Source organism: Falco cherrug, chromosome 8, assembly GCF_023634085.1.
Source record: "Falco cherrug isolate bFalChe1 chromosome 8, bFalChe1.pri, whole genome shotgun sequence".
NCBI classification, from domain to species: Eukaryota; Metazoa; Chordata; class Aves; order Falconiformes; family Falconidae; genus Falco; species Falco cherrug.
The window spans coordinates 26128970-26149354 of record NC_073704.1 but is presented as its reverse complement, the minus strand read 5'-3'; the positions used below and the strand labels follow the sequence as shown (position 1 = coordinate 26149354).

The following is a 20385-nucleotide window of genomic DNA, read 5'->3' as shown; positions in this document are numbered from 1 at the left end:
AATTACTGTATTGTAGAGCAAATTACTTCTGGTGATCTCTGTCTTGAGGGCTGAAGTGGGGGTGCTGTGCCCAGGTCTAGGAGTGAGTAGCCTGTTGTGTTAGGGAACTCCTGGACTGCACAGAAGAGGATTGTCCTACCCTCAGTGAGCAATCTGCACCCTTCCCTCCTCCCCTGACGCCTTTGTTTCTCTTCCCTCCCAACAAGCAGAGTGGATGGCATACAGTTAAGTGAAATAATTTATATAATTAAAAGACGTTTTCATACAAAACCCCACACTTGGCCCCCAGATGGTGAGGGCAAAGCAGGGCAGGCGGGAAAATTACAAAGCACACAGTGGAGAAGGGCATGAAACCCATCTCCCTCATTCCTCTGTACACAAGTCCCCTGGCAGAGCCAGGACACCATCCCTCAGCACAGTTCCTAGCGATCAGGGCGCTGGACACAGAACACTTTGGCTTGGTGGTCACCAGAGGTCGTCACCACAATGGAGGCATCCCTGGGGGAGACAGGACTCAGAGATGGGGCTTTGAGCATCCCTCACCGACACCCTTAACCCAGCTCTGATCTGCCCTACTCGCCCTTGAGACCCTCAAGTCTCAGCATGGACCTGGTTTGTGCCCCACCCGCCCACCCCCCCCCTTGGGACCAGACCCCAGGGGCACCCAAAGGAGAGAGCTCATGATTGAAGTTCCTGAGGCTGGAGGCCCCTGCCACCCCTGGTCTACTCTACCCCTCAGGGAAAGGGTCTAGGAGTTTTCTGCTCACTTGTTGACGGCGAAGTCAAGGATTTCAGCTGAGTGCCCTCGGTACTCGCTGATCATCTTCCCCGAGCGGGCATCCCAGAGCCGCACAGCCCCATCCAGGCTGCAGGTGTACACCACGGCTGAGCTCTCCTCCCACAGCAACTGCACAATCCCTGACTGGGGCAGGAGGACACCACAGGGTAAACACTGGGGATCCCCAGAAAGTCTCTGCTCCCCCCACATGCCCCACCCAGTGTTGTCTGCCATCCCCACAGACAGGAGAGCCAGCCTCCAGGGCCAGGCTCTGGGGCACATCCTGTGTGCAGGGACTGCGGCTGCCTTTGGGGAAGCCCAAGGGGCTGAGGGAGAAGTGCAAATTGGGAACTGGCCCCAGGAAAGCCCCTGGCCTCCAAGGGAGATCTCGGAAGGGCCCAAAGCCCACCCCCCAGGCCTAGGAAGAGGGGGCAGGGCAGTACCTCATGCTGGCACTTATGCCTCAAGCTCTGTGTAGAGAGGTCGTAGATAGCCAGCGTGCCATCCAGGTAGCCTACAGCAGCCAGTGGCATCCTGCAGAGAGGGGAACAGGCACTATGTGGGCCTGGCAGAAACCGGGATGGAAGCATGTGGAGAATCAAGGCTGAAGGCAAACTCTGTGCTAAAGACTACAGTATATCAAGAAGATGAGGGACAACCCAGTGGCCAGACCATGAAACTCCCTGATCAGGAAACCTGACAGGACAGTCAAGAGTCAGCAACCAACCCAAGGTTTACAAGGGAGAAGATAATGTCCTGGTAGGAAAGATCCCCAGCAGCCATGTCTAGAGGGTATCCTGGCCAAACAGTGGTCCATCAGGCTAGCCCAGACACCCCAACGTGGTGGGGGCAGGACTGGGCAGCTGGTGTCCCTTGTCCTCTGTGTCACACCCAAGTGACTCGGGATGTCCACAGCCAGCTGGGGAGGACGGAGGTGAGAGAAATGGCAGCAGAATGAGCACAAGAGGTGGAAATGGATGTTTGTAACAACCCCTGTTAGATCTAGCATTGAAAAGCAGCTGTCCCCACACTCACACGTTACAAAAGCCCAGCGACTCCACCGAGTTGGACTCTGCCTCCTCGCCTTCGCCGGCAGGGGCCTTGGGGGCCATGCTCTCCATCTTGAACACACACACCACCTGGGTGGAGGGAGGCGGACTAGTCCCCGAGGGGAGGGAAAGGGGACCCCCAGCCACACCGAGGTCCCCTTCCGTACCCGGGATCACGCCTACGTTCCCTGGACACCAAGGCCCAGCCCGACCCCAAAAAAAACGCAGGTCCTCAGCGCTAACAAGGGGGAAGCTCTTCCAGGAGCCCAGCGGAACCGCCCTGGGGGAAGCGGTTGTGTTGGCGAAGGGCGCCTCCTGCTGGCTGCCGCTGGGCACCACAGGGCTGCTGGGGCCGGCAGCGCACCGATGCGGCCCGGCGCACGACAGGGGCTCGGGAGGCCGGTCCCCCGGGGTTCCGGGCTCTGCCCCCACTCACACGGACCCACCTTGCCCGTAGCGGAGTTGACCAGCTTGGCGTGACAGTCCACAGAGCCCGTCATGATCAAACTGCCGTCCTGGTTGCTAGCTACACACGTCAAGGGGTCCTGGTGGCCATCCTGGCCTGGGGGGCGAGGAGGAGGGGCATGAGCTCCACGTGGCCTCTCTGCTGCGACCCTGTGGGCCTCGAAACCCACCCTCCTGCAGCCTCCACCCTGCCTGGCTCCAGGCTCTGCCCAACAGCACCTGGACTCAGAGGGTTCCACCACTCCACCTGGCAGGCACTGAAAGAGGCGGTTCCCCAATTAAGGAGCATCCCAGGTGATTAACCTCTTCCCTACCTTTCAGAACATGCAGTGAGGTTCCCTGCTTCAGGTCCCAGATGCGCATGGTCCCATCCTCATACCCCACCACCGCTCGCTTCCCTGGGTGAGACAGAGCCAGCAGATAGAGCCAGAGCTCCCCTTGTCCCTCCACCTCCTGGCTCAGCAACAGACTGGCAGAAGCAGGAGGGCAGATGATGACAGCTGGGATCAGTCACAGAGCTGCTGACATTCCCCACCCAACAGCTCCTGTGCCTCACCATCAGGCAGGATCCTGCCACATGTGGCTGGGCATGCAGGGCCCTGGAACGTTTTGCAGTCTCCGCTAGGGATCTTCCACATCCAGGAGTTCCCATCAGCTGTGCCCGCCAGAAGCACATGGGCTTGAGGGTGCCACTCCATCCACTGGGCAGAGAGAGGGACAGACAGCATCATGGGGGTGGCATCCCCCCTGCCACCCAGGTGAGTCCCAGATGCCAGACCAGGAGCTCCCCACAGCACCAGAGGTCCCACCACTCACCTCCAAGTCTCCCACCTCAAAGGACCACACTTCTTCCTTGGCATCCACCCGCCATACTTTGATAAGACCAGACATGTCACCCGTGGCCACAAACACAGAGTCGTGACTGAAGCCGGCACAGGTGACCGAGTCCTTGTGTCCTGAAGACATGGGGGACAGAGACTGCTCAGGCCAAGCCATGAAGGACAGCCAGGAGCCTGACTCCAGCAGAGCATCAGCTGGGAAAGAGCACGTCCAGAGAGACACGGCTGGGAGGAGACACAGCCTCTCACTTGGACAATTTCAAGTGCCTCACCTGAGCATTCAAACAGGAGCTCTCCATCGCTCACACGCCACACAAAAGCCTTGTCGTCCTCCCCACCTGTCACCGCCAACGTGTTGGTCTTGGGGTCGAGGCTCACACAGAAAACAGAAGCTTCACAGAAGAATAAAGACAGGCTGCATGGCCTGGATGCCACTCATGCCCCACCTGACATTCCCAGGGGATCCAAACCCCACATAGCACTGGGTCTGGGCAGGATATCAGCAAGCTGAACCTCCCAACCCAAACCAGTGGGAATCAATTCTTCCCATGGAGGAAAAGCAGCACAGGCTGTCTGCTGAGCCCAGGGCGAGCTGCCACGGTAAGCGGCCCAAATGGCTTCTCTACCAGAACGTACGGTAGAAACAAGCGCAGCTGAAGGCAGCACTGAGTCAGGACGGCTGTCCCAAGAATGGCTAGGAGACAACTGCCTGGCAGACACCTGCTGCACCCCCTTACCCTGGGGAATGCCAGGGAGGGAGCAGGCCCTGAGGGAGACCCCCAGCTGCGGCTACCTGTGCCCATCACTCACCCGAGTGGAGGGAGAACGTGACCTCGCTGTCATCCTGTGCCTCCATGCTGTCCTCCACCCCCTCATCGTCCTCCGTCTCCCAGGCCTCAGCGCTGGGCTCTTCCGCCCCCTCGTCATCAAAGTCTACGTCCTCCATCTCGTCAGCCAGGTCATCTGCAGAGAGCAAAGGTGAGAAGGCAGCTCGAGGCCTGCCCGGCTCGGCCCTTCCAGGGCAGGCGGCTGCGGCCACGAGGGACCTGAGGGACGGGGCAGCGCGGGGGGGACGCGCGATCCCGATGCCGCCGCGGCCAGGAGCCCCGGAGCAGAGGAGCTGCAAAGGAGCGAGGCGCCACCCGGGGAGAGGCCGCGGGCTGAACGGGTCGGGGCCCGTGGCCCGGCCTGGCGCAGGGGCGGGGCCGGAGCGGGCCCGGTGCCCCGGCGGGAGGCCGGAGCCCCCGCAAGTCCTGCCCGGTGCGCAGCGCGGTGCGCCCCGTCTCACCCGGCCCGGGCGGGCCCAGCTCCACCACCTCGATGATCTCCTCATCGCCGTGGAAGCTCAGCGCCCCCGGGCCCTCGGCGGGCTCCATGCCGGCCTGCCCGCGCACCCCACCCCGCCGCCGCCGCTGCCGCCGCTTCCGCCGGTCGCCCCGCCCCGGCCAATCCCCGCCCGCCGCCCTCCCGCCTCAGCCAACTCCGACCCGCGTCCTTACCCGGGCCCCGCCCTTTCCGCCAGCCGGGTAGCCCGCCCCCGCCCCACGCGGTGTGCTCTGGGAGCTGTAGTTTCCCGCGCGCCGCCCGGGCAGCTCCGCCCCCCGGCAGCCCAGCGCGCGGGCGCCAGCTCCCGGCATGCAGCGCAGGGGCCGCGCGCCTGCCCGACCCGCCATGGCGGCGTTGCTCGGCGGACTGCGGGGTAACGGCGGGCGGAGCGCGGGGGGGCGGAGCGCGGTTGGGGCCCCGGGAGCATCTCGCCACCACCCTCAAGGCACGGCCCCGCGGCCCCCGGCGCACAGCCTCGGGGCGCCCCCAGGGCCGGCCCCGCCCCGCCCGCCTGAGGAGAGGCCCTGCGGTCCCGCCCCCCGCGCGTGGCCCCGCCCCTCAGCCTTGCCCCCACCCGGCGCGGCTCTAGCCCCGCCCCCCCGCCGCGGGGGCACGAAAGGGGCTAGGACAGGGGCAGAGGCGGGAGCCTCAGGCAGCTTGGGCTGCGCCCCCTACAGGCTGCCACATGGCTGCCCCTCACTAACACCTCTCTCACACCTCTCTCCCCACAGGGCTGCTGGTGGCGGTAGGACCAGCAGCGGGTCCTTCCAGGCCTTGGGCGTCGCTGGCACCTCCGGGCACACGGCTGTTCAGGCAGAGCTGCCACCGGCTAGTGGGGCCACAGGCCAGCCCGGAGCCTGGCCGTAGCAGGCTCCCCGAGGGGGTGGAGTACATCCCCACACGCAAGGCCAAGAACCCAATGAAGCCAGTGGGGGTGGCCTGGTGAGTGGTTTGGGCAGCGGGAGAGGCTCAGCACTGGGAGGCTCCACTATTCTGTGGGGTCTGGTTTGGGACCAAGGGGGCCCCAGACAGCTGCGGTGCCAAGCAGGGGGGTGTCCATGCCACTCTAGGGTGGCACAGAGCCCTTGTTTCCCCAGCAGCTCCCTCCATCTCCTGCCTACTGGCTGTCCTGCAGGGCCATCGGATTGCCCTCTGGCATCATCCTCTTCCTCCTGGCCAAGCGCGAAGTGGACAAAAAACGTCTGGAGCAGCTCAAAATCCGCCAAAAGATGATGGAAGCCAACCAGGGCGAGTACGAAACAGAGCGATACAAGAGGGTGGCCAGGGGAGCATAGCCAGGTTGCCCCTGCCCCCAGCCTGGCACCTGTGATACCTTGAGGGGATGTCAGCCTCGTGTGACATGCAGCACTGGCACCTGCCCTCCCTGTCGACCCAGCAGGCTGGGTGTGGGGCTGGGTAGGGACAAATAAACCTTATCCTCAGTGAGTGGAACAACTTGGTGCCGCTGCGGTCACTCCCTCAGTGCTCAGCCTGCCCCCACAGCGCAGGGGCCCAGCTCCTCTGCCACCAAGGTTCTGCCCACAAGGGCAGACGGGTACAGGCAGGGGAGGGAGGCCAGGCCTGGAGCAGCTTGACCTTGTTTTTTCCACCCCAAAGTCAGGTTTGCACTGCCCCACACCACAGCCTCCACTGAGGCTGCCCACGGGTTTTTTGGGGGAGTCGCCACACCAGTAAGACTGGGACTGTCTGGAAAATTAAAGTGTTTTATTTAGCAAGTGCAACTTTGCCCATGTCCGTGGCTCCAGGGCATCTGCAACGTGAGCTCTGCCACGAGTCCCTCCACGGGTGTCCCAGCTGCCCCCTGCCCACGCTAGGCACTGCCACAGCACAGGAAAGGGGGCATGGCCAGAGCAGTGTTTAAGGCACCAAGTGGTGACACCAAACGGGCTCTGTCAAAAAAATCCCAACACAATCCCAGCGGACACTGTCAGTTCCCCACACCCCAGCAGGACTGTGGCAGTCCACTGCCAGCCTGGCACTGCCAGCAGGGCCTCAGCAAGCAGTGCTGAGGCTGGGCATTGCCTAAACACTGGCAGCCAGTCTCCCCCACCGCCCTTGGAGGCTTGTGGCAGGGTGATCAAGGGAAGCAGTTTCCTTAGCAGCCTACGGGTAGGGATGCTAAAGCATTAGGAGTCATGGGAAGTGGCCATATCCTGTACAGAGGCCAGAGGAGGGGTGAGGGGTAGTGGGGGTTGACAGGAGTGGTCCCAGGGCTAATCCCGGCCCACGATCTGCAGGAGGAACGTGAAGATGTAGATGATGTCAGTGTAGATAGTGAGGGCACCGTAGACATACTCCTCGGGGCTCAGTGTGTTCTTCCTGTTCCCCAGCACAAGTTGGGTGTCATAGGCAAGGAACTGGGGGGGCAGAGGGTGTCTCAAGACAGGAACCAAGGCAGGGGGATTCCCCCCTACCCAGTCCTTACCTGATACCCTCTGCCCATCCCAGCCATCAACTCACCAGGGTGAAGGCAATGGCACCAATGGCCGCGTACAGCATATGGAGCCAGGGCACCTGCGCGGGGAAGGGGACATGGGCAGGGTGAGCCAGGTTGCTGGCACGCAGCAGACACGGCAGGGCAGGTCCTGCCCGCACCTGGCTACCGAGGAGCTGCTGCTGATGCCGACGCACCCTCTCCCTGCAGGCAAACTGCCTCTGCCGTGGCCAGCACCACACCCTGCTTCCTGGCAAAGAAGGACCACCCAGCCCCCCCTGCCCATACCACCCCTGGGGACACCTGTGGCACCCCACAGCCCCTCTGTCCTCCCCACTCACATATTTGAAGGAGAGGACGATGGCTGTGACAATCCCAGTCACCATGACCACGATGCCCAGCACGCAGAAGAGCCCAGGACATGATGTAAAATCAACCTGCCGGGGCAGGGGGACACATATGTCACAGGAGAGCCCAGGTGTCCCCACCACCCACCTCCCTGCGCCTGGACCTCCACAGGGCAGGGCACATCCCCCTACTTGCCTTGGTCTGGAAGCAGAAGATGGTGACAATGATGGCCACAATGGCAGTGATGAGCATGGCGATCAGGACGGCATTGGTTCGGTACATGCTGCAGATGGAGGGGACACCAGAGTCACCCCACACTTAGGCATCCTCCTGCCAGGGGGGTGTTGGTGACACCCCCCCCAGCCCTGATCCTGGATAGGGGCCCCTCCATCCCCAAGCCCAGGGGACCAGAATGTCCCCCAGCTCCTGGCAACCTCTCATTTGAGCCAGCTGCATGGCCAGGACAGGAGGGCCCCAGTTCCTGTCACTGCAGCGTCCCCGGGGCGTACCTGGCGATCGTGCCTGTCATCAGCCCCATGGCCAGCGTCTGTGGGAGAAGAGAGAAGCGTGGGCTCAGCAGACTGAGCGGCACCATGGTGGCCAGCAGTTCCTGGCTGCCCCCCACCTGCCCACGCACCCCCCTGTCCCTCCCAGCCCGCCTGGGGAGCTGGGATGCCACGGGGGCACCCCCAGGCCCCCCCTGCCAGCCCCAGCCCACTCACGAAGATGCTCAGCAGGATGATGTTCCAGGGGAAGCGTCTCCTGGGGATGAAACAAGGAGAGAGAGGTGAGCTGGTGACAGGGGCCACGTTACGTCCCCCTGATCCTCATGCCTCAGGGGCAGCGCCAGGCAGGGACACCCCCTCCTGATGACCTGGAGACACCCCCCATATCCACTGTGTGGGTATGCCGCTGGGACACCCCCAACCCCAGGGGTCCCAGCCACCAGCAACTCACCGGGGACCCTGGCAGCAGGCCAGCACCAGGTAGGTCACCAGGAACACACCACTGCAGAGAGAGATGGCAGGGGTCAGCCCTCTGACCCCCCACCAGGACCCCTCCTGGGCTGGGAGTCTGTGATTGTGGGGTGCCAGCTAACAGATGGCACCCCAGAGGGGGCAGGAGCTGGCAGACCCCCTACTCACTACGAGGCATAGTAGATGGCAACGTTCCTCTGGACAAAAGAGCGGACAGGGGAGCTGTGGGATGGGAGAGACGAGCGTGAGGGAAGGGGGACAGCAACTACTGTCCCCCCAGAACCCCACCCCAGGGGCCAGGCTCTCCCTTTTTGGGGGCAAAGCTAAGGAAGGACCTTCCACTCACACAAAGGTGAACACGGCAATGATCCCCACCGTCACCAGCAGCTGCAGGGAGATGATAGCGTAGACCTGCAAGAGATAGGGCGGTGAGCACCCAGCCCCCCACCCTGACAGGCACCCCCCACCCTGACGGGTGTCCCCAGCTGCCCAGGACTCACCTTGCGGATGAAGGTGTGCCGGACTTTCTTGTCATCCCAGTCAACCGATTGGAAGGGGGAATCATCCCCGATGGCACTGTCGCCTGCAGTGGGGGACACCTCTCAGCACCAGAGTGGGCTGCACAGCTCCCCCATAGCATCCCTGTTTCTAGTGCCCCCCCAAAAAATACCCAAGCTGCCCCCACTTACCAAACCGAATAGGCATGGTGGGCATGGCCATCCCCGGCTGGGGGTACCCCCCTGGCTGTGCATACCCCCCTGCTGCAGGGTACCCCCCTGGCTGTGCATACCCCCCTGCTGCAGGGTATCCCCCAGGCTGCGGGTACCCCCCAGCGTAGTGGGAGGGCTGGGGGTACCCCCCTGGTGGTGGGGGGTAGAGGGGGTTCTTGTCGTCGTAGGGAGGGGGTGCGTTGGGCTGCGCCATGCTGGCTCCCAGTCTCCCACAGGCACCTGGAGGCGAGAGAAGGTGGTGGGGAGGGGGGTGTCAGTGCAGGTCCCCCTCCCTGGGCAGTACGCATTCCCAGCAAGTGAAGCTGCAAGTGCAGGGACACAAGGGACAGTGGAGCCACAAAACCTCCGCCTCCCACTTTAATAGCAGCTTCTAACTAATGACAAGCTGGCCTCAATGCCAGCAGGTCAGTGAGACACAAGGGACATTCGGCCAGCTGGGGCCACCAGCATTCCTGTGCCCTGAGTCCTGCGTCAGTAGCCAGCCACCGGCAGGGCAAGGCCACGAACTGACTCAAGCTGTAGCAGGGACATGACCTCTCTGGTGAGGGTATGACCCCTCTGGGCTCTGCAGCCCACCCCGCCATCGCTGACCCACGCAGATCCCCCACTGCCCACCCCTCCATTTTGGGGGTGCCCCCCACCCAGCAGCCCAGTGGGTCACGCAGGGGCTCCGGAACTCCTGAGTCCCCCCAGGGAGTTACAGGGACAACTGCCACCCACGTCACCTCAGATGGAGGTGGACACGTCCCCGGGGAGGGGAGCCAGGACCCCCCTGAAGCTGAACTCTCCACGCCAGCTGCACTGGGCCCCCTTGCAGAGCCCCCGGCAGCCATGAGCAGCCAGCCTGGGCCCAGGGCCAGCTGCTGGGATTAGCCCTTGGAGGAGGAGGAGAGGGAGAAAGAGGAAGAAGACAGGATCTCCAAGGCCAGGAAAACAATGGCACTGCCAGGAGCCGGTGCCAGGCCTTTACCCGTCTGCCACCCCCCGGCACTGCCACTGGCGGATGCCCACCCCAAGCCCCAGGCAGATGCCAGAACCCGCCACGTCCCCTCTGCCTGCAACAGTGACGTCCCCTCTGCCTGCAACAGTGATGTGACCCCAGGACCATCCCTGGGAAGGAACCAGGACTGGACTCCTCTGGGAGTGGGCTGGGAGACGACTGGGTGCTTCCTCCAGCATGACGTCAGTGCTTCCCATGGCTGGGCTGGGCGGGTGGCAGAGCAGGGGGGCACACCCGAGCCAGCCATGCCAGACCAGGGGGAGCAGCTCAGGGTCCATCCCTCCATCCTTCCCACCGTCTGTCCTAGCCACAGCAGAGCTGTCACGGCTGTGCCGCCCTTCTGCCATCACGAGGATGGCGGTGCTGAAAATAACCAGCACGGCACTGACCACCTGACCAGGAAGTTTCAATTCCACTGTTCTGCGGTTTCCCAAAAAACAGCCGGTGCCCCCCAGCACTGCTTCATCTGTAGCGCCTGGGAAGGGCCCAAAATAGGAGCCTGACCCCAGGAAAACCCCTGTGGCTGGCACCTGGTTAAGGGGAACCAGAGTCCCTAGGAGAGAACCCACGCACCTAGGGAAAGCGGGACTTACCTGGCCAGCACATGGTCACTGTGCAGGTCCCACCCTGGAGGCGTCCTACCCTATGCCCATGGCCAGCACCCTGTGGCCAGGGTCTGCCAGTTGCCCCAGTCCCCCCTGACCCCACGCCACTGGGGTAGCCTTGGGAACAGGGAAGGAACCAGCCTGACGGGTCCCTGTGGCCGCCGCACCCAGAGAGGCAGGCAGCACCCTGCACCCTCCCGGGGCTACAGCACAGCACAGCCCCAAAAGCAGAGGTCACCAGCTCAGTGGCCCTGGCATGACGTGCTGTCCCCGGGGACAGGGTGCTGTTCTGCACTGGCACTGTGACTCAGCACAGATAAGGCACACGTGGTGGGGACCAGGGGCGCAGGCGGGTGTCACCCCCGGCACAGCCCCATCAGGCAGCGTCTCCGCTGGCTGCCTTGGCCTTCCTGCCAGGCTCAGGCTCCTGCCACCAGCTCTGCGGGGACCCTGGGGCACCAAGGGCCACCTTGGGGGGGGATCAGCGTTTGGGGGGGGGGGCAGGGGAGGGGGCGGCCAGGGCTCCCCACTTTCCCCATGGCTCCCCACAGTGAGGCTGCCTGGGAAAGCATTTGACTTCCCAGAAGAGCCTGGAAGCTCCCACCAGTATGGCACTGCTTGGGAAGGCACGGCTTGGGACAGCACAGCCCGGGATGGCACAGCCTGGGACAGCACGGCACGGCCTGGGACGGCACGGCACGGCTCAGTACAGCACAACTCCGTACAGCACGGCCCAACAGAGCACAGCACAACTTGGCCCAGCCCGGCCCAGCTCAGCTCGGCAGGGCTCACGCCGGGGGGGTCAGTGCGGCCCCCCCCCCCCCCGCTCACACGACACGAGTTTGCAGGAGCTCAGCATCGCCACCGCGCCTCTGTCCGCGCCCCCTGCCCGCCTCCGCGGGGGACGGCGGTGCCCCCCTGTGCCCCACGCCAGGAGCCCTCACACCGTCCACAGCCGGTCCCCACGCACCCCCCGCGGTGCCACGCCGCACCCTGCCGGGCACCGACCCGTGCCACCACCACGGGCTCCGTGGGGGACACCCTGCACGGCATAAAAGGGCGCTGCCACCCCTGTCCCGCCCCGAACCACCCCACACCGCGCCCCTCCGCGATCCCGTGGGGTCTGGAAAACGGCATCAGATCCCGCCCGTGGGGGTCCCGTCCCCCCGCGTCCATGCCCGCGGGGTCCCACCCCGTCCCCGCGCTCACCCGCCGCGCCGCACCTCGCCCCGAAGTGCCCCACCCGCCCCGGGGACGGGGCTGGGGGGGTCGCAGCGCGTTCCCGCCGTTCAGGGACCAGCCTCCCACCCTCGCCCGGACCCCGCCGCCCGCCGGGACGCTCGGTGCGGCGCTGGGACACCCCCCCGCACCGGCTGCGGGCCCGGAGGGGGCCGGGACAGGGGGGTGGGGGGGGGGCAAAGGCGGCCGGAACCGGGCCGGGGGGGAGCCGGGGGAACGAGAGGAACCGCGGGGTGGGGGACGGGGGTCTCCGTGCCCCACCCGTGTCAGCGGCCCTACCTGGGAACCGGGAATGGCGGGGGGAGCGGAGCGGGGCCGGGCCGCCCTACCTGCTGCGCGCTGCTCCGCCGGGCTGTGGCCGCGACGAGCCGGGACGGGGCGGACGGGGCGGGGGAAGGCACCGCCCGCCGCGCCCCCCTGCGGCGACTCCGCGCCGCTGCGCCCCGGGGTGCCGCGGAGGCCGGGCGGGGGGCGCTCCCCTCCTGTTGCTGCCCGGGACGGACCCCCTCGACCCCCGCCCGCCGAACGAGGCGCCAACCGCCCCGCCCGCGCCCTCCCTCCTGCTGGCCCTGACGTCACTTAGGGACCCCCTCCTCCGCTCAGTGACGTCACTGGGGGGACACCTTTTGCGGCGCTGGGGAGAGGGGAATCCCCTCCTCTCTCTGCCGGTGACGCGGCCGGTGTGTCCCCCCTCCCCGGTCCCCGCGGCAGTGACGCAGCGTGACCAGCAGGGGGCGCGGCGGGTGCGGCGGCGGGGGGCGGTGGCGTGACGCGCGGGGAGGCGGGGCGGGGCGGCATGGCCGCGGGGCGCGGGGGGCGGCACCCGGGCGATGGCGGGGCCGCGCTGCGGGTGGCGGTGGCCGGTGCCCGCGGGCTGGGGGCTGCCTGCCTGCGCCGCTACCTGCCCCTCCGCCGCCTGGCCCGCCGCGCCGCCGCCGCCCTCATGGCCCTGGCCGGCCCGCTGCTGTTCCGCGTGGGGTGAGTGTCCGCCGGTGCGCCCCGCCGGGAGGGAGCCACCGCCGCCCGCCTTTGTTCTGCCTGCGGCAGGAAGGGCCCGTTCTCCGCTGCTTGTGCAGAGCTCCCCGGCGATGCCAGCGGGGCCAGCCCGGCGTGCCCCGGCCCCGCTGGCATCGGGAGGCCGGGCTGGGGCTGGGGGTGGGCAGCCGGCCAGCCCTCCACGGGTGCTCAGCCCGCCCAGGTCGGCGGGGCGAGGGCAGGCGGTGTCAGCCCGGCTACCGGGGGGGCTTTGCGGGGCCGGGAATCACCCACCGGCTCTCCGAGCACGGTGGCGGTCACCCTCGTCTCTGACGCCCTTCCCCGCCCCGGGGCTCCTTTCCTCGGGTCTGATCATTAACCCACCCCGGTGCCCAGCCGTGGCCCTGCTGCCCGGTGCTGCAGGAGCACCCGCTGCCCGGCTTCGGGCTCCCACCACCCCCTAGATGCAGGAGACCCCCAGCTTCTGCCAGGATCCCTCCTGCCATGTACCTGCTGGTGCTGGTGCGGAGGGTGTAACCGCCCAGGGGGATGCCTTTGGCCCAGAGACGGGCTTTACAGCCCGGGGCTTTGCATGTCCTTCTTGGCACTGGTTTCCAGCCCCAGCCCAAAATGCTGCTGTATAAACAGGGGGTCCCCCTGGACCCCCAGCCTGCGTCCGTTGCACCCCTGCATGGCACATGCCATGGGGCATTTGTAGCTTCCCTTTTCCCCAACCACTTCGGCCCCCGCTTCCCTTTTTCCCAGGGCTGTGGCACCCAGGGCCAGCCCTCAGAGCAGGGTCAGCCCTGGGCATGGCCCTTCTGGCAAGGAAGGGGACACACCGCACAACACACCCGGGGATGCCTGGCTGTCAGAGTGCTGCTGCAGGCAAATCCCTGAAGCTCCAGCCCTTCCTAGCGAGCAGAGCCCTCCTGGACAAAGTGACGGACACCCCCGCGGTGGTGACGGACACCCCCGCGGTGATGTCACCCCTGGCCCTTGCTGCCCAGAGCAGCTGGGGGGACATGCCTGAGGAACTGATTCTGCCCTTGCTGTAGATCAGGGACAGGGGAGGGGGAACGGATGCCACCTTCAGCCCCCACGCATGGGAAGGTGACCTCGTATGTGTGCCCTGTGGGGGTCATGGCCCTGGCAGCAGCTCCCCCCGCAGCTGGACTCCTTGGAGGGGCTGGGGTTTAACGCCAGGCGGTGTCTGCCCTCCCCAGGTACAGCCTGTACGCCCGCACACGGCTGGGCTACCTCTTCTACCAGCGGCAGGTGAAGAAGGCCCGGGAGCGGTACCCACATGGCCACTCTGTGCCCCAGCCCTGCCGCTTCCCTGGTGAGTCCTGGCAAGCCCCACCACTGCCGTGACCCCGTCGTGTCCCCCCACACTGGCACTTCAGGGTGGAGAGGGGTTGCCATTGCCAAATTGCCCAAAGCATGTTTAACTGAGAATTTGATTTAAGGTGTGGGGAGTTTGGCCTGTCCTCCCCTTTCCTGGGCAGGGGCGTCGTGCCCTGATGTCTGTCTGCCTGTCCATCTATCTATTCATCTCCTCCACCCCCAGGGTTGAAAATCCTGCCCATTCCCGTGCTCTCCAACAACTACAGCTACCTGGTCATTGACACTGGCTCTGGCCGGGCGGCCGTCGTCGACCCCTCAGACCCGCTGGCTGTGCAGGTGAGACCCCCACAGCCCCCCCAACCCAGTGTTCGGGTGTCCCCAGGTGAGGGTTGGCATCTCTGGCTTTTTTGGGGGGAAAATCTGTCCCTAATCTTCAGCCTTTAGTGCCTGGGACAAGGTTGGAGGGTGGCAGGGCTTGTTCAGTCTCTGGGGAGCTGGGGGAGGGTTAAGGGTCTGTGTCCCCCCAAGATCTGTCTGTCTGTTCCCTCCCCCCATTCCCAGGCTGCCATTGAAGAAGAGGGGGTGATGCTGGAGGCCATATTCTGCACACACAAACACTGGTAAGGGGCAAGAGGGGGCCCTGAGGGCGTTGGTGGCTGCTGTGGAGGGTGCCCGAGCTGAGGCAGCCCCCAGCCCTACCCCCCAGGTTGCAAGGGGTGGGGGAATATGGGGGGCAGCACATTTAGGGGCGCTGATCTCCCTGTCTGCAGGGACCACAGTGGGGGTAATGCAGCACTCTGCCAGCAGCATGGATCCTGCAAGGTATATGGCAGCGCCCTCGATGCCATCCCAGAGCTCACCAAGTAAGTCCTGCACCCCACATCCCCCACAGCACCCCTGTAATTTTGGGGGAGTGTGCGTCAGCCCAATCACCATTGTCTGCTTCACCCACCCACCAGTCCCTGTAGTACCACGTTGTCCTCTTCATGGGCAGAGACCTGACACACTTATGACACTAGTGCACCAGGAAAGGGTTGTATGGGGAGGTGGGTGTTTTGAGGTGCTGGGGCGGGGGGCACCCTGACCATGCACCCTGTGCCTGGTGCAGCCCACTTGCAGACCGGGAGAAGGTGAGCGTGGGCTGCCTGACCTTCGAGGCGCTCACCACGCCTGGCCACACTGTGGGCCATATGGTGTACGTGCTGGATGGCGGGCCCTTCGGCGGCCCCCCCTGCCTCTTCTCTGGGGACCTCCTCTTCCTTGCTGGCTGTGGTGAGTGTGCCCAACCCCAGACCTGGGTGGCTGGGCCGGGGGGATCAGTCCTGCCCTGGGAAGGGCTTGGGGGGACCTCCCCAATCCCCTCCCCATGACAGGTGGTTGTGTGGTGGTCCAGGCAGGCTGTTTGAGGGCTCCCCTGAGACCATGCTGGCCTCCCTGGACGTGGCTGTGGGCTTGGGTGAGGACACACTGCTGTGGCCGGGTGAGTGTCCCCAGCAGTGAAGCAGAGCTGTCAGCGTCCCCCCCAGCCCCTGCTGCCAAGCTGGGATGCCAGACAGGAGCAATGCTAAAGGGTACAGGGGTCCACAGGCCATGAGTACGCGCTGGAGTGCCTGACCTTCGCCAGCCTCCTGGAGCTGGACAACCCCGCGCTGGAGCAGAAGCTGCGGTGGGCAATGCAGCAGCGTCAGGAGAAGAGGAGCACGGTGAGGCTGGGGGGGTCCCCTCGCTGCAGCCCCTACACCCCAGCACCTTGTGGGATTCCCCATCCCTTGGCTGGAATGCTGCACCCCAGCACCCCCTGCATGGCAGGGTGCGTAGGGGAAGGTGGTGTTGGGGGGGGGTCCCATGCTCTGGCAGGGGTCTGAGCGGCTGCCCCCACAGTGCCCCTCCACGCTGGGGGAGGAGCAGACCTACAACCCCTTCCTGCGGACCCACCGGCCGGAGCTGCAGGCGGCGCTGGGGCTGCGGCAGGGCAGGGGGGAGCACCCCGACGCCTTCCGTGCCCGTGTCCTCAAGGAGGTGCGGCAGCGCAAGGACCTCTACAAAGCCACCTAGACCCACCCCCCCATCTTTCCATGGGGCCGGGTGCTGCTTGGACACAGGGGGCCTGAAGACTGTGTGGTTTGATTTGCTGTATATCTCCCTCCTGGGGTGCTGAGCTGGGGAGGGAGTGGAGTGCACACCCCCACCCCATGGGCACCCACCTCCATGGGCACCCCATAAGTGATCCCTGCCTTTGCTCCCCCAGACTTGGGGGTCACCAGCTACCACGTGGAAGCACCTCGATGCCCCTTCTGGGTGTCTGTAGCCCCCCACCCCACTGCTGGGACTGTAGGGATGGCACCAAGGGCTTTTCCTGACCCACTCAGCCCCGTTTTTCTAGGAGCCTCCAATTCACACAGACACTGCTTCCCCCCAGCCAGCACTCAGGGAGCCCCCCCCTTCCCCTGCCAGCCCCCAGTGCCGTGCATCTCCTTTGGGGGCAGGGGCTGGGATGGAGCCAGCAAGGGGAGGGGGGGGCAGCACTACCTCCAGGCAAGGGGCTCTTCTCCAGCACCCCATGCTTGGTGCCGGAGCCCCCCCTGCACACACACACGCACAGATAAATGGGGCCATGGGGGCACGCTGGTGGGGTGCTGCTGTACTGGGGACTGGATACCCACCCAACACCCCCACCCCACCCCCAATAAAAGACTGGATCGGATTTGTACCTGTTTGGTCTTTTCTCTGCGCGGCCGGTGCCCCCCCCCCCCCCCGCGAAACCCCACTGCGAGGTGGCTGCCCCTTTAAGAGGCGGGGCCAGGCCGTTGCTATAGAAACGGCTGAGGCGTCGCAGAGGGGTACCTGGGTCCGGTCCGGGCAGGTCTGGGGGCCGGGGGGAGCCCCGGGGCTCGGCCGGGGGACTCGGGGGTGTTGGGGAGGCTGCGGAGGGCCGGGGGTGAGGATTGGGGGGCGACGGGGGCTGGGAGGGGCGGTCACTATGTGCCCCCCAGGGTTACACATGTGGGCACGGGGGGTGTACCGCGGTCTGGGGGAGACGTGCAGCCCCCTTACCGGGGGGTCCGGCAGCAGGAGCCCCCAGGCTGGGCATGGAGCCCCCCCGCGAGTGCCGGCAGGAGACCCCAGCCATCAGGGAGGCAGCCGCCGAGTTCCTGAGCCTCATCGGTGGGTCCCCGGCCCCGCGCTCCCCCGCGTCCCCCTACGCCGTGCCCTGGGGATCCTCGGTGCAGGGGTGGGGGCCGTCGGGTCCGGCAGGAGGAGGACGGGGCGGGGGGGCTTAAGCTGGATAACACGGTGAGGGGCTCAGCCCGGGCTGCAGGGCGGGGGGAAACTGAGGCAGGGGGTGCCCCGGGCAGGGGTGACGGCCCCCCCCGCGCAGGGCCGGAGGAGCTGGAGCGCTGCCTGTTCGCCGAGACGCTGGCGGTGGTGGCCGCGGAGGGACAGGCGGCGGGGCAGCGGTGGGCGGCAGCCCGGTGGGCGCCCTACGAGCGGGAGGGCGCGCCGGCACGGCGCTGCCTGCTGGTGCAGGCCGGCTCCCGCAGCAGGCGGCACGGCGTGCCCGCCTCCAGCACGCTCAAAGGTGAGCCGGGGTGGGGCGTGTGCCCCCCCGTCCCCAGGGCTGGAGCATCCCCGTCCCACCGGCCCCCAGGGCTGGGGTGGTGGGCACTGCTGCAGCGCCAGCAGGGTGGACTGAGTGTGGCTCTACTCTGCCAGCCTATGTGACCCTGCAGCTGGAGACCCTGGAGCAGGAGGAGCAGGAGCGCCTGGAGGTGACTGGTGTGGCAGTGGCTGTCCCCTTGCATGTGTCGTTCCCCCCCTGCCCTGGGGTGTGCCCTGCAGCTATGCCCTCCTGGGGGCTGTACCCTATGCAAGGTCGTTGCGGGCAGCTGGGTGTCCCCTCCCCAGCTGGGATACCACCTCTGTCCCACCAGCTTGGTCCCCACCCCCTCCTCTGGGTGGCAGCTGGGGCAGAGAGTTTCCCATAATGCATCTGGTGTGGTACCCTGATTGAAAGGGGTGCTGGGATGTGCCACCTCAGAGAGGGGGTGCCCTGGCTCTACCCTCCACCCTGTGTGTGTCCCGTCCCCCTCCATTCTGCAGCTCAGAGCACACCCCATAGTGAGAAGGACCCACATGGTGAGCCACCAGCATGGGATGACTGTCACAAAGAACTTCCAGGAAGGAAAGGTGAGGGGGGGGGGGGGGGGCGGGGAGTGGAATGTCTCACTCCTCTACCCACCAGATGGGTCACATCCTGGGGTGGGATGCGGTGCATGGGGCTGGTGAGGCTGTAGCTGTCCCATGAGGTGGCCAGGTCTCTCCACAGGCAGAGCCACACTGCTGGAGCTTCTCCTACAGCTGGGCCGAGCTGCAGGGGCTGGTGCTGGAGGGGGCCAACCTGCTGCTGCTGCGGGTGATGGCGTGCCGACAGATAGTGCCTCCTGGTCTCGTCTTCCCGACCATTGACACCGAGGGCCACCTCTGCACCTCCAGCTACGTGAGCTGCTGGCCAAGGGGGGCCTGTGGGATGGGGAGGTCTGGAGCAGCTTGGGGTGCCAGGGTGGGAAGTGGGAGATGGGAGTGAGTAGAGTGTGGCTGACAGCATGGGGGGACTTGGGGATGGCACCCAGGGCCAGAGGTGACTCCAGGACAGGGGTGACCCCTGTCTGTGCCCCCCAGTGCCCCCTGGGCATCCAGCAGCAGGCAGTGGGCTCAGCGGAGGCAGAGGTGTTTGTGATCAAGCGAGCTGTGCACACCAGCACTGGCGTCTCCACCATCTGGCACAGCAGCTTCCTCCCCAGCGGGTATGGATGGGAGTCCGGCCGGGGGCAACCCCAGCCCTGTGGAGACCCAGGAGAGGGGGTCACCAGCTCTTCCTCCTGCAGGCGTTTGGCCCGGATGGAGCAGGTCGGCTGCCCGATGCTGGTGCTTCTGCAAGATGAGTCTGTCCTTGGCAAGACAGGTACTGAGGGGGAGGCTTCTGCCCCCCAGCATGGGCAGCCCCAGCCCGCTGTCTGGCAGCCAAGTGGGGAACACCCTGTCCTGCCTTTCTGCTGCCAGATGGGGTCGAGCCTCAGCCCCCCTTCCCCAAACAGCCCCTGGACTGGGAGGAGGACATCCAGCTCTGGTCCTGGTTCATGGACAGGAAGGTGAAATGGGGGAATGGGGACAGGGAGACATGGGGCTGTGCCACTCCCTAGCAGCGTCTCCCCCCGGGGTGCCCAGGAGGTACAGTGTGGGGGGCAGGCTGGCCAGCATCCTCTCCCACACCTCCTCAACTGTGGGAGAGGACTCAGGCATCCTGCCCTCCCCACCCTGGCACAGCACACAGGGTGGGGACACTGGTGCCTGTGCCCACCCTGGCCACCCCACCACAGGAGGAGCTGCAAGCGTCCCATGCCGCCTATGTCCAGCAGCACCCCGAGCTCCGGGCGCTGCTGTCTGACTTCCTCCAGGCCCTGCTCCTCCAGCAGCCCTGTGACCCCATCTCCTTCGCTGCCCAATTCTTCGCCCACCAGCAGCGCCCCAGGACCCCCTTCACCTCTACTGGGGCTGCCAGCCCCAGCCCCCCACCTCACCGCCCCCTGGCTAACAGGGAATAAAGCTGAGAGCGGTGCCTGTCCAGGCTTGTTTGCTTTGGGGAAACTGAGGCACGGGGAGGGCAGGGGGTGCTGAGTTGCATGCTAACGCGCCCCCATGCCAGTCTGGGGAGGACCCTGTCCACCTCCCAGCTGTTCTAGCCATTAATTGGGGTGGGGGGTGTCTGGGTCATACCCTGGAGCAGGGCCAGGCTCACATCCCTGTGCCCACCCCACCCCCACATCTCCTTGGGGGTAGACCCCGATGCCCACTTCTCTATGGGGCACAGCCTGTCTGGCAGAGGGGTGCCCCAGAAAGTCAGCTGGTGCTCCCCAGGCACCCATAGGTGCACCTGGGGTGCTCTCTCTCCCATCTCAACAGCCATGAGGGTCCTGGGGATGGGGTGCCTCACTTTTGTAGGCACAGCCTGACCTGCAATGACACTGAGCACCCCATCTTTGGGTGAAGGCCCCCCCACCCAGGGGTGGTGTGAGCACCCTGTGCCACAGAGCCTGCCTGCTGGGTGCTCCCCCCCCCCCAGCAGCTGAGGGTGCATTTTGACCTGCTCACGCGCTTATGCAACACTCCTGCTTCCTCCTCGCTCCTACTCCTCCGGCCTTTCCCCTACTCCCGTGGGGCCAGCCCTCCCTCCCCACGCGGTGGGACACTGT

The 20385-nt window shown here is 65.7% G+C and overlaps 4 protein-coding genes across 9 annotated transcripts; 2 read left to right on the top strand and 2 right to left on the bottom strand.

Annotated features, from left to right (window-relative positions):
• Window positions 1-225: 225 nt before the first annotated feature.
• AAMP (angio associated migratory cell protein) lies at window positions 226-4575 on the bottom strand. Of its 2 annotated transcripts, none has more exons than XM_055717547.1 (11): window positions 4420-4575; window positions 3942-4094; window positions 3404-3523; window positions 3109-3248; window positions 2849-2993; window positions 2607-2690; window positions 2274-2389; window positions 1814-1917; window positions 1222-1312; window positions 768-922; window positions 226-498 (listed from the first exon to the last, which is right to left on the bottom strand). In XM_055717547.1, exons 1-11 carry the CDS (start codon window positions 4505-4507, stop codon window positions 423-425), a joined length of 1272 nt encoding a protein of 423 aa, XP_055573522.1. In that variant the 5' UTR covers window positions 4508-4575; the 3' UTR covers window positions 226-422. The 2 variants fall into 2 exon arrangements, with proteins under 2 accessions (XP_055573522.1, XP_055573523.1); XM_055717548.1 differs by having other exon boundaries at window positions 4448-4523.
• Window positions 4576-4704: 129 nt separating this feature from the next.
• On the top strand, window positions 4705-16838 carry PNKD (PNKD metallo-beta-lactamase domain containing). Of its 2 annotated transcripts, XM_055717553.1 has the most exons (10): window positions 4705-4830; window positions 5189-5399; window positions 14014-14129; window positions 14358-14470; window positions 14696-14754; window positions 14905-14997; window positions 15243-15406; window positions 15528-15614; window positions 15722-15837; window positions 16016-16838. In XM_055717553.1, the coding sequence occupies exons 1-10, from the start codon at window positions 4767-4769 to the stop codon at window positions 16187-16189; spliced, it is 1197 nt and encodes a 398-aa protein (XP_055573528.1). In that variant the 5' UTR covers window positions 4705-4766; the 3' UTR covers window positions 16190-16838. The 2 variants fall into 2 exon arrangements, with proteins under 2 accessions (XP_055573528.1, XP_055573527.1); XM_055717552.1 differs by lacking the exons at window positions 4705-4830; window positions 5189-5399 and adding an exon at window positions 12594-12790.
• TMBIM1 (transmembrane BAX inhibitor motif containing 1) lies at window positions 6166-13467 on the bottom strand. 4 transcript variants are annotated; one of them, XM_027810724.2, is made up of 12 exons: window positions 13298-13467; window positions 8927-9187; window positions 8738-8820; window positions 8584-8648; window positions 8406-8459; window positions 8218-8268; window positions 7983-8022; window positions 7770-7807; window positions 7456-7543; window positions 7254-7349; window positions 6939-6992; window positions 6166-6835 (listed from the first exon to the last, which is right to left on the bottom strand). In XM_027810724.2, the coding sequence occupies exons 2-12, from the start codon at window positions 9159-9161 to the stop codon at window positions 6692-6694; spliced, it is 948 nt and encodes a 315-aa protein (XP_027666525.2). In that variant the 5' UTR covers window positions 9162-9187; window positions 13298-13467; the 3' UTR covers window positions 6166-6691. The 4 variants fall into 4 exon arrangements, with proteins under 4 accessions (XP_027666525.2, XP_055573525.1, XP_055573524.1 ...); XM_055717550.1 differs by lacking the exon at window positions 13298-13467 and adding an exon at window positions 12142-12323; XM_055717549.1 differs by lacking the exon at window positions 13298-13467 and adding an exon at window positions 12092-12209.
• A 385-nt stretch (window positions 16839-17223) lies between the features above and the next one.
• On the top strand, window positions 17224-19737 carry CATIP (ciliogenesis associated TTC17 interacting protein). The gene is made up of 9 exons (XM_055718391.1): window positions 17224-17299; window positions 17514-17714; window positions 17849-17904; window positions 18236-18322; window positions 18462-18632; window positions 18815-18939; window positions 19021-19097; window positions 19196-19284; window positions 19513-19737. Exons 1-9 carry the CDS (start codon window positions 17224-17226, stop codon window positions 19735-19737), a joined length of 1107 nt encoding a protein of 368 aa, XP_055574366.1.
• Window positions 19738-20385: the final 648 nt, after the last annotated feature.

Excerpts from the sequence above, each read along its gene's own strand:
- CATIP (XM_055718391.1), top strand. The coding sequence starts at position 17,224 with ATGGAGCCCCCCCGCGAGTGCCGGCAGGAGACCCCAGCCATCAGGGAG. Across the intron at positions 18,940-19,020 it reads AGCAGCTTCCTCCCCAGCGG|GCGTTTGGCCCGGATGGAGC; the intron begins GTATGGATGGGA and ends TTCCTCCTGCAG. Across the intron at positions 19,285-19,512 it reads CCTGGTTCATGGACAGGAAG|GAGGAGCTGCAAGCGTCCCA; the intron begins GTGAAATGGGGG and ends ACCCCACCACAG.
- AAMP (XM_055717547.1), bottom strand. The coding sequence starts at position 4,507 with ATGGAGCCCGCCGAGGGCCCGGGGGCGCTGAGCTTCCACGGCGATGAG. Across the intron at positions 1,918-2,273 it reads TCAACTCCGCTACGGGCAAG|GTGGTGTGTGTGTTCAAGAT; the intron begins GTGGGTCCGTGT and ends CCCTCCACCCAG. Across the intron at positions 499-767 it reads CTTGACTTCGCCGTCAACAA|GGATGCCTCCATTGTGGTGA; the intron begins GTGAGCAGAAAA and ends TGTCTCCCCCAG.
- TMBIM1 (XM_014283045.3), bottom strand. Across the intron at positions 8,269-8,405 it reads GCCATCTACTATGCCTCGTA|TGGTGTGTTCCTGGTGACCT; the intron begins GTGAGTAGGGGG and ends CTCTCTCTGCAG. Across the intron at positions 8,023-8,217 it reads GCCTGCTGCCAGGGTCCCCG|GAGACGCTTCCCCTGGAACA; the intron begins GTGAGTTGCTGG and ends TTTCATCCCCAG.
- PNKD (XM_055717553.1), top strand. The coding sequence starts at position 4,767 with ATGCAGCGCAGGGGCCGCGCGCCTGCCCGACCCGCCATGGCGGCGTTG. Across the intron at positions 14,755-14,904 it reads TTCTGCACACACAAACACTG|GGACCACAGTGGGGGTAATG; the intron begins GTAAGGGGCAAG and ends CCCTGTCTGCAG. Across the intron at positions 15,838-16,015 it reads GTCAGGAGAAGAGGAGCACG|TGCCCCTCCACGCTGGGGGA; the intron begins GTGAGGCTGGGG and ends CTGCCCCCACAG.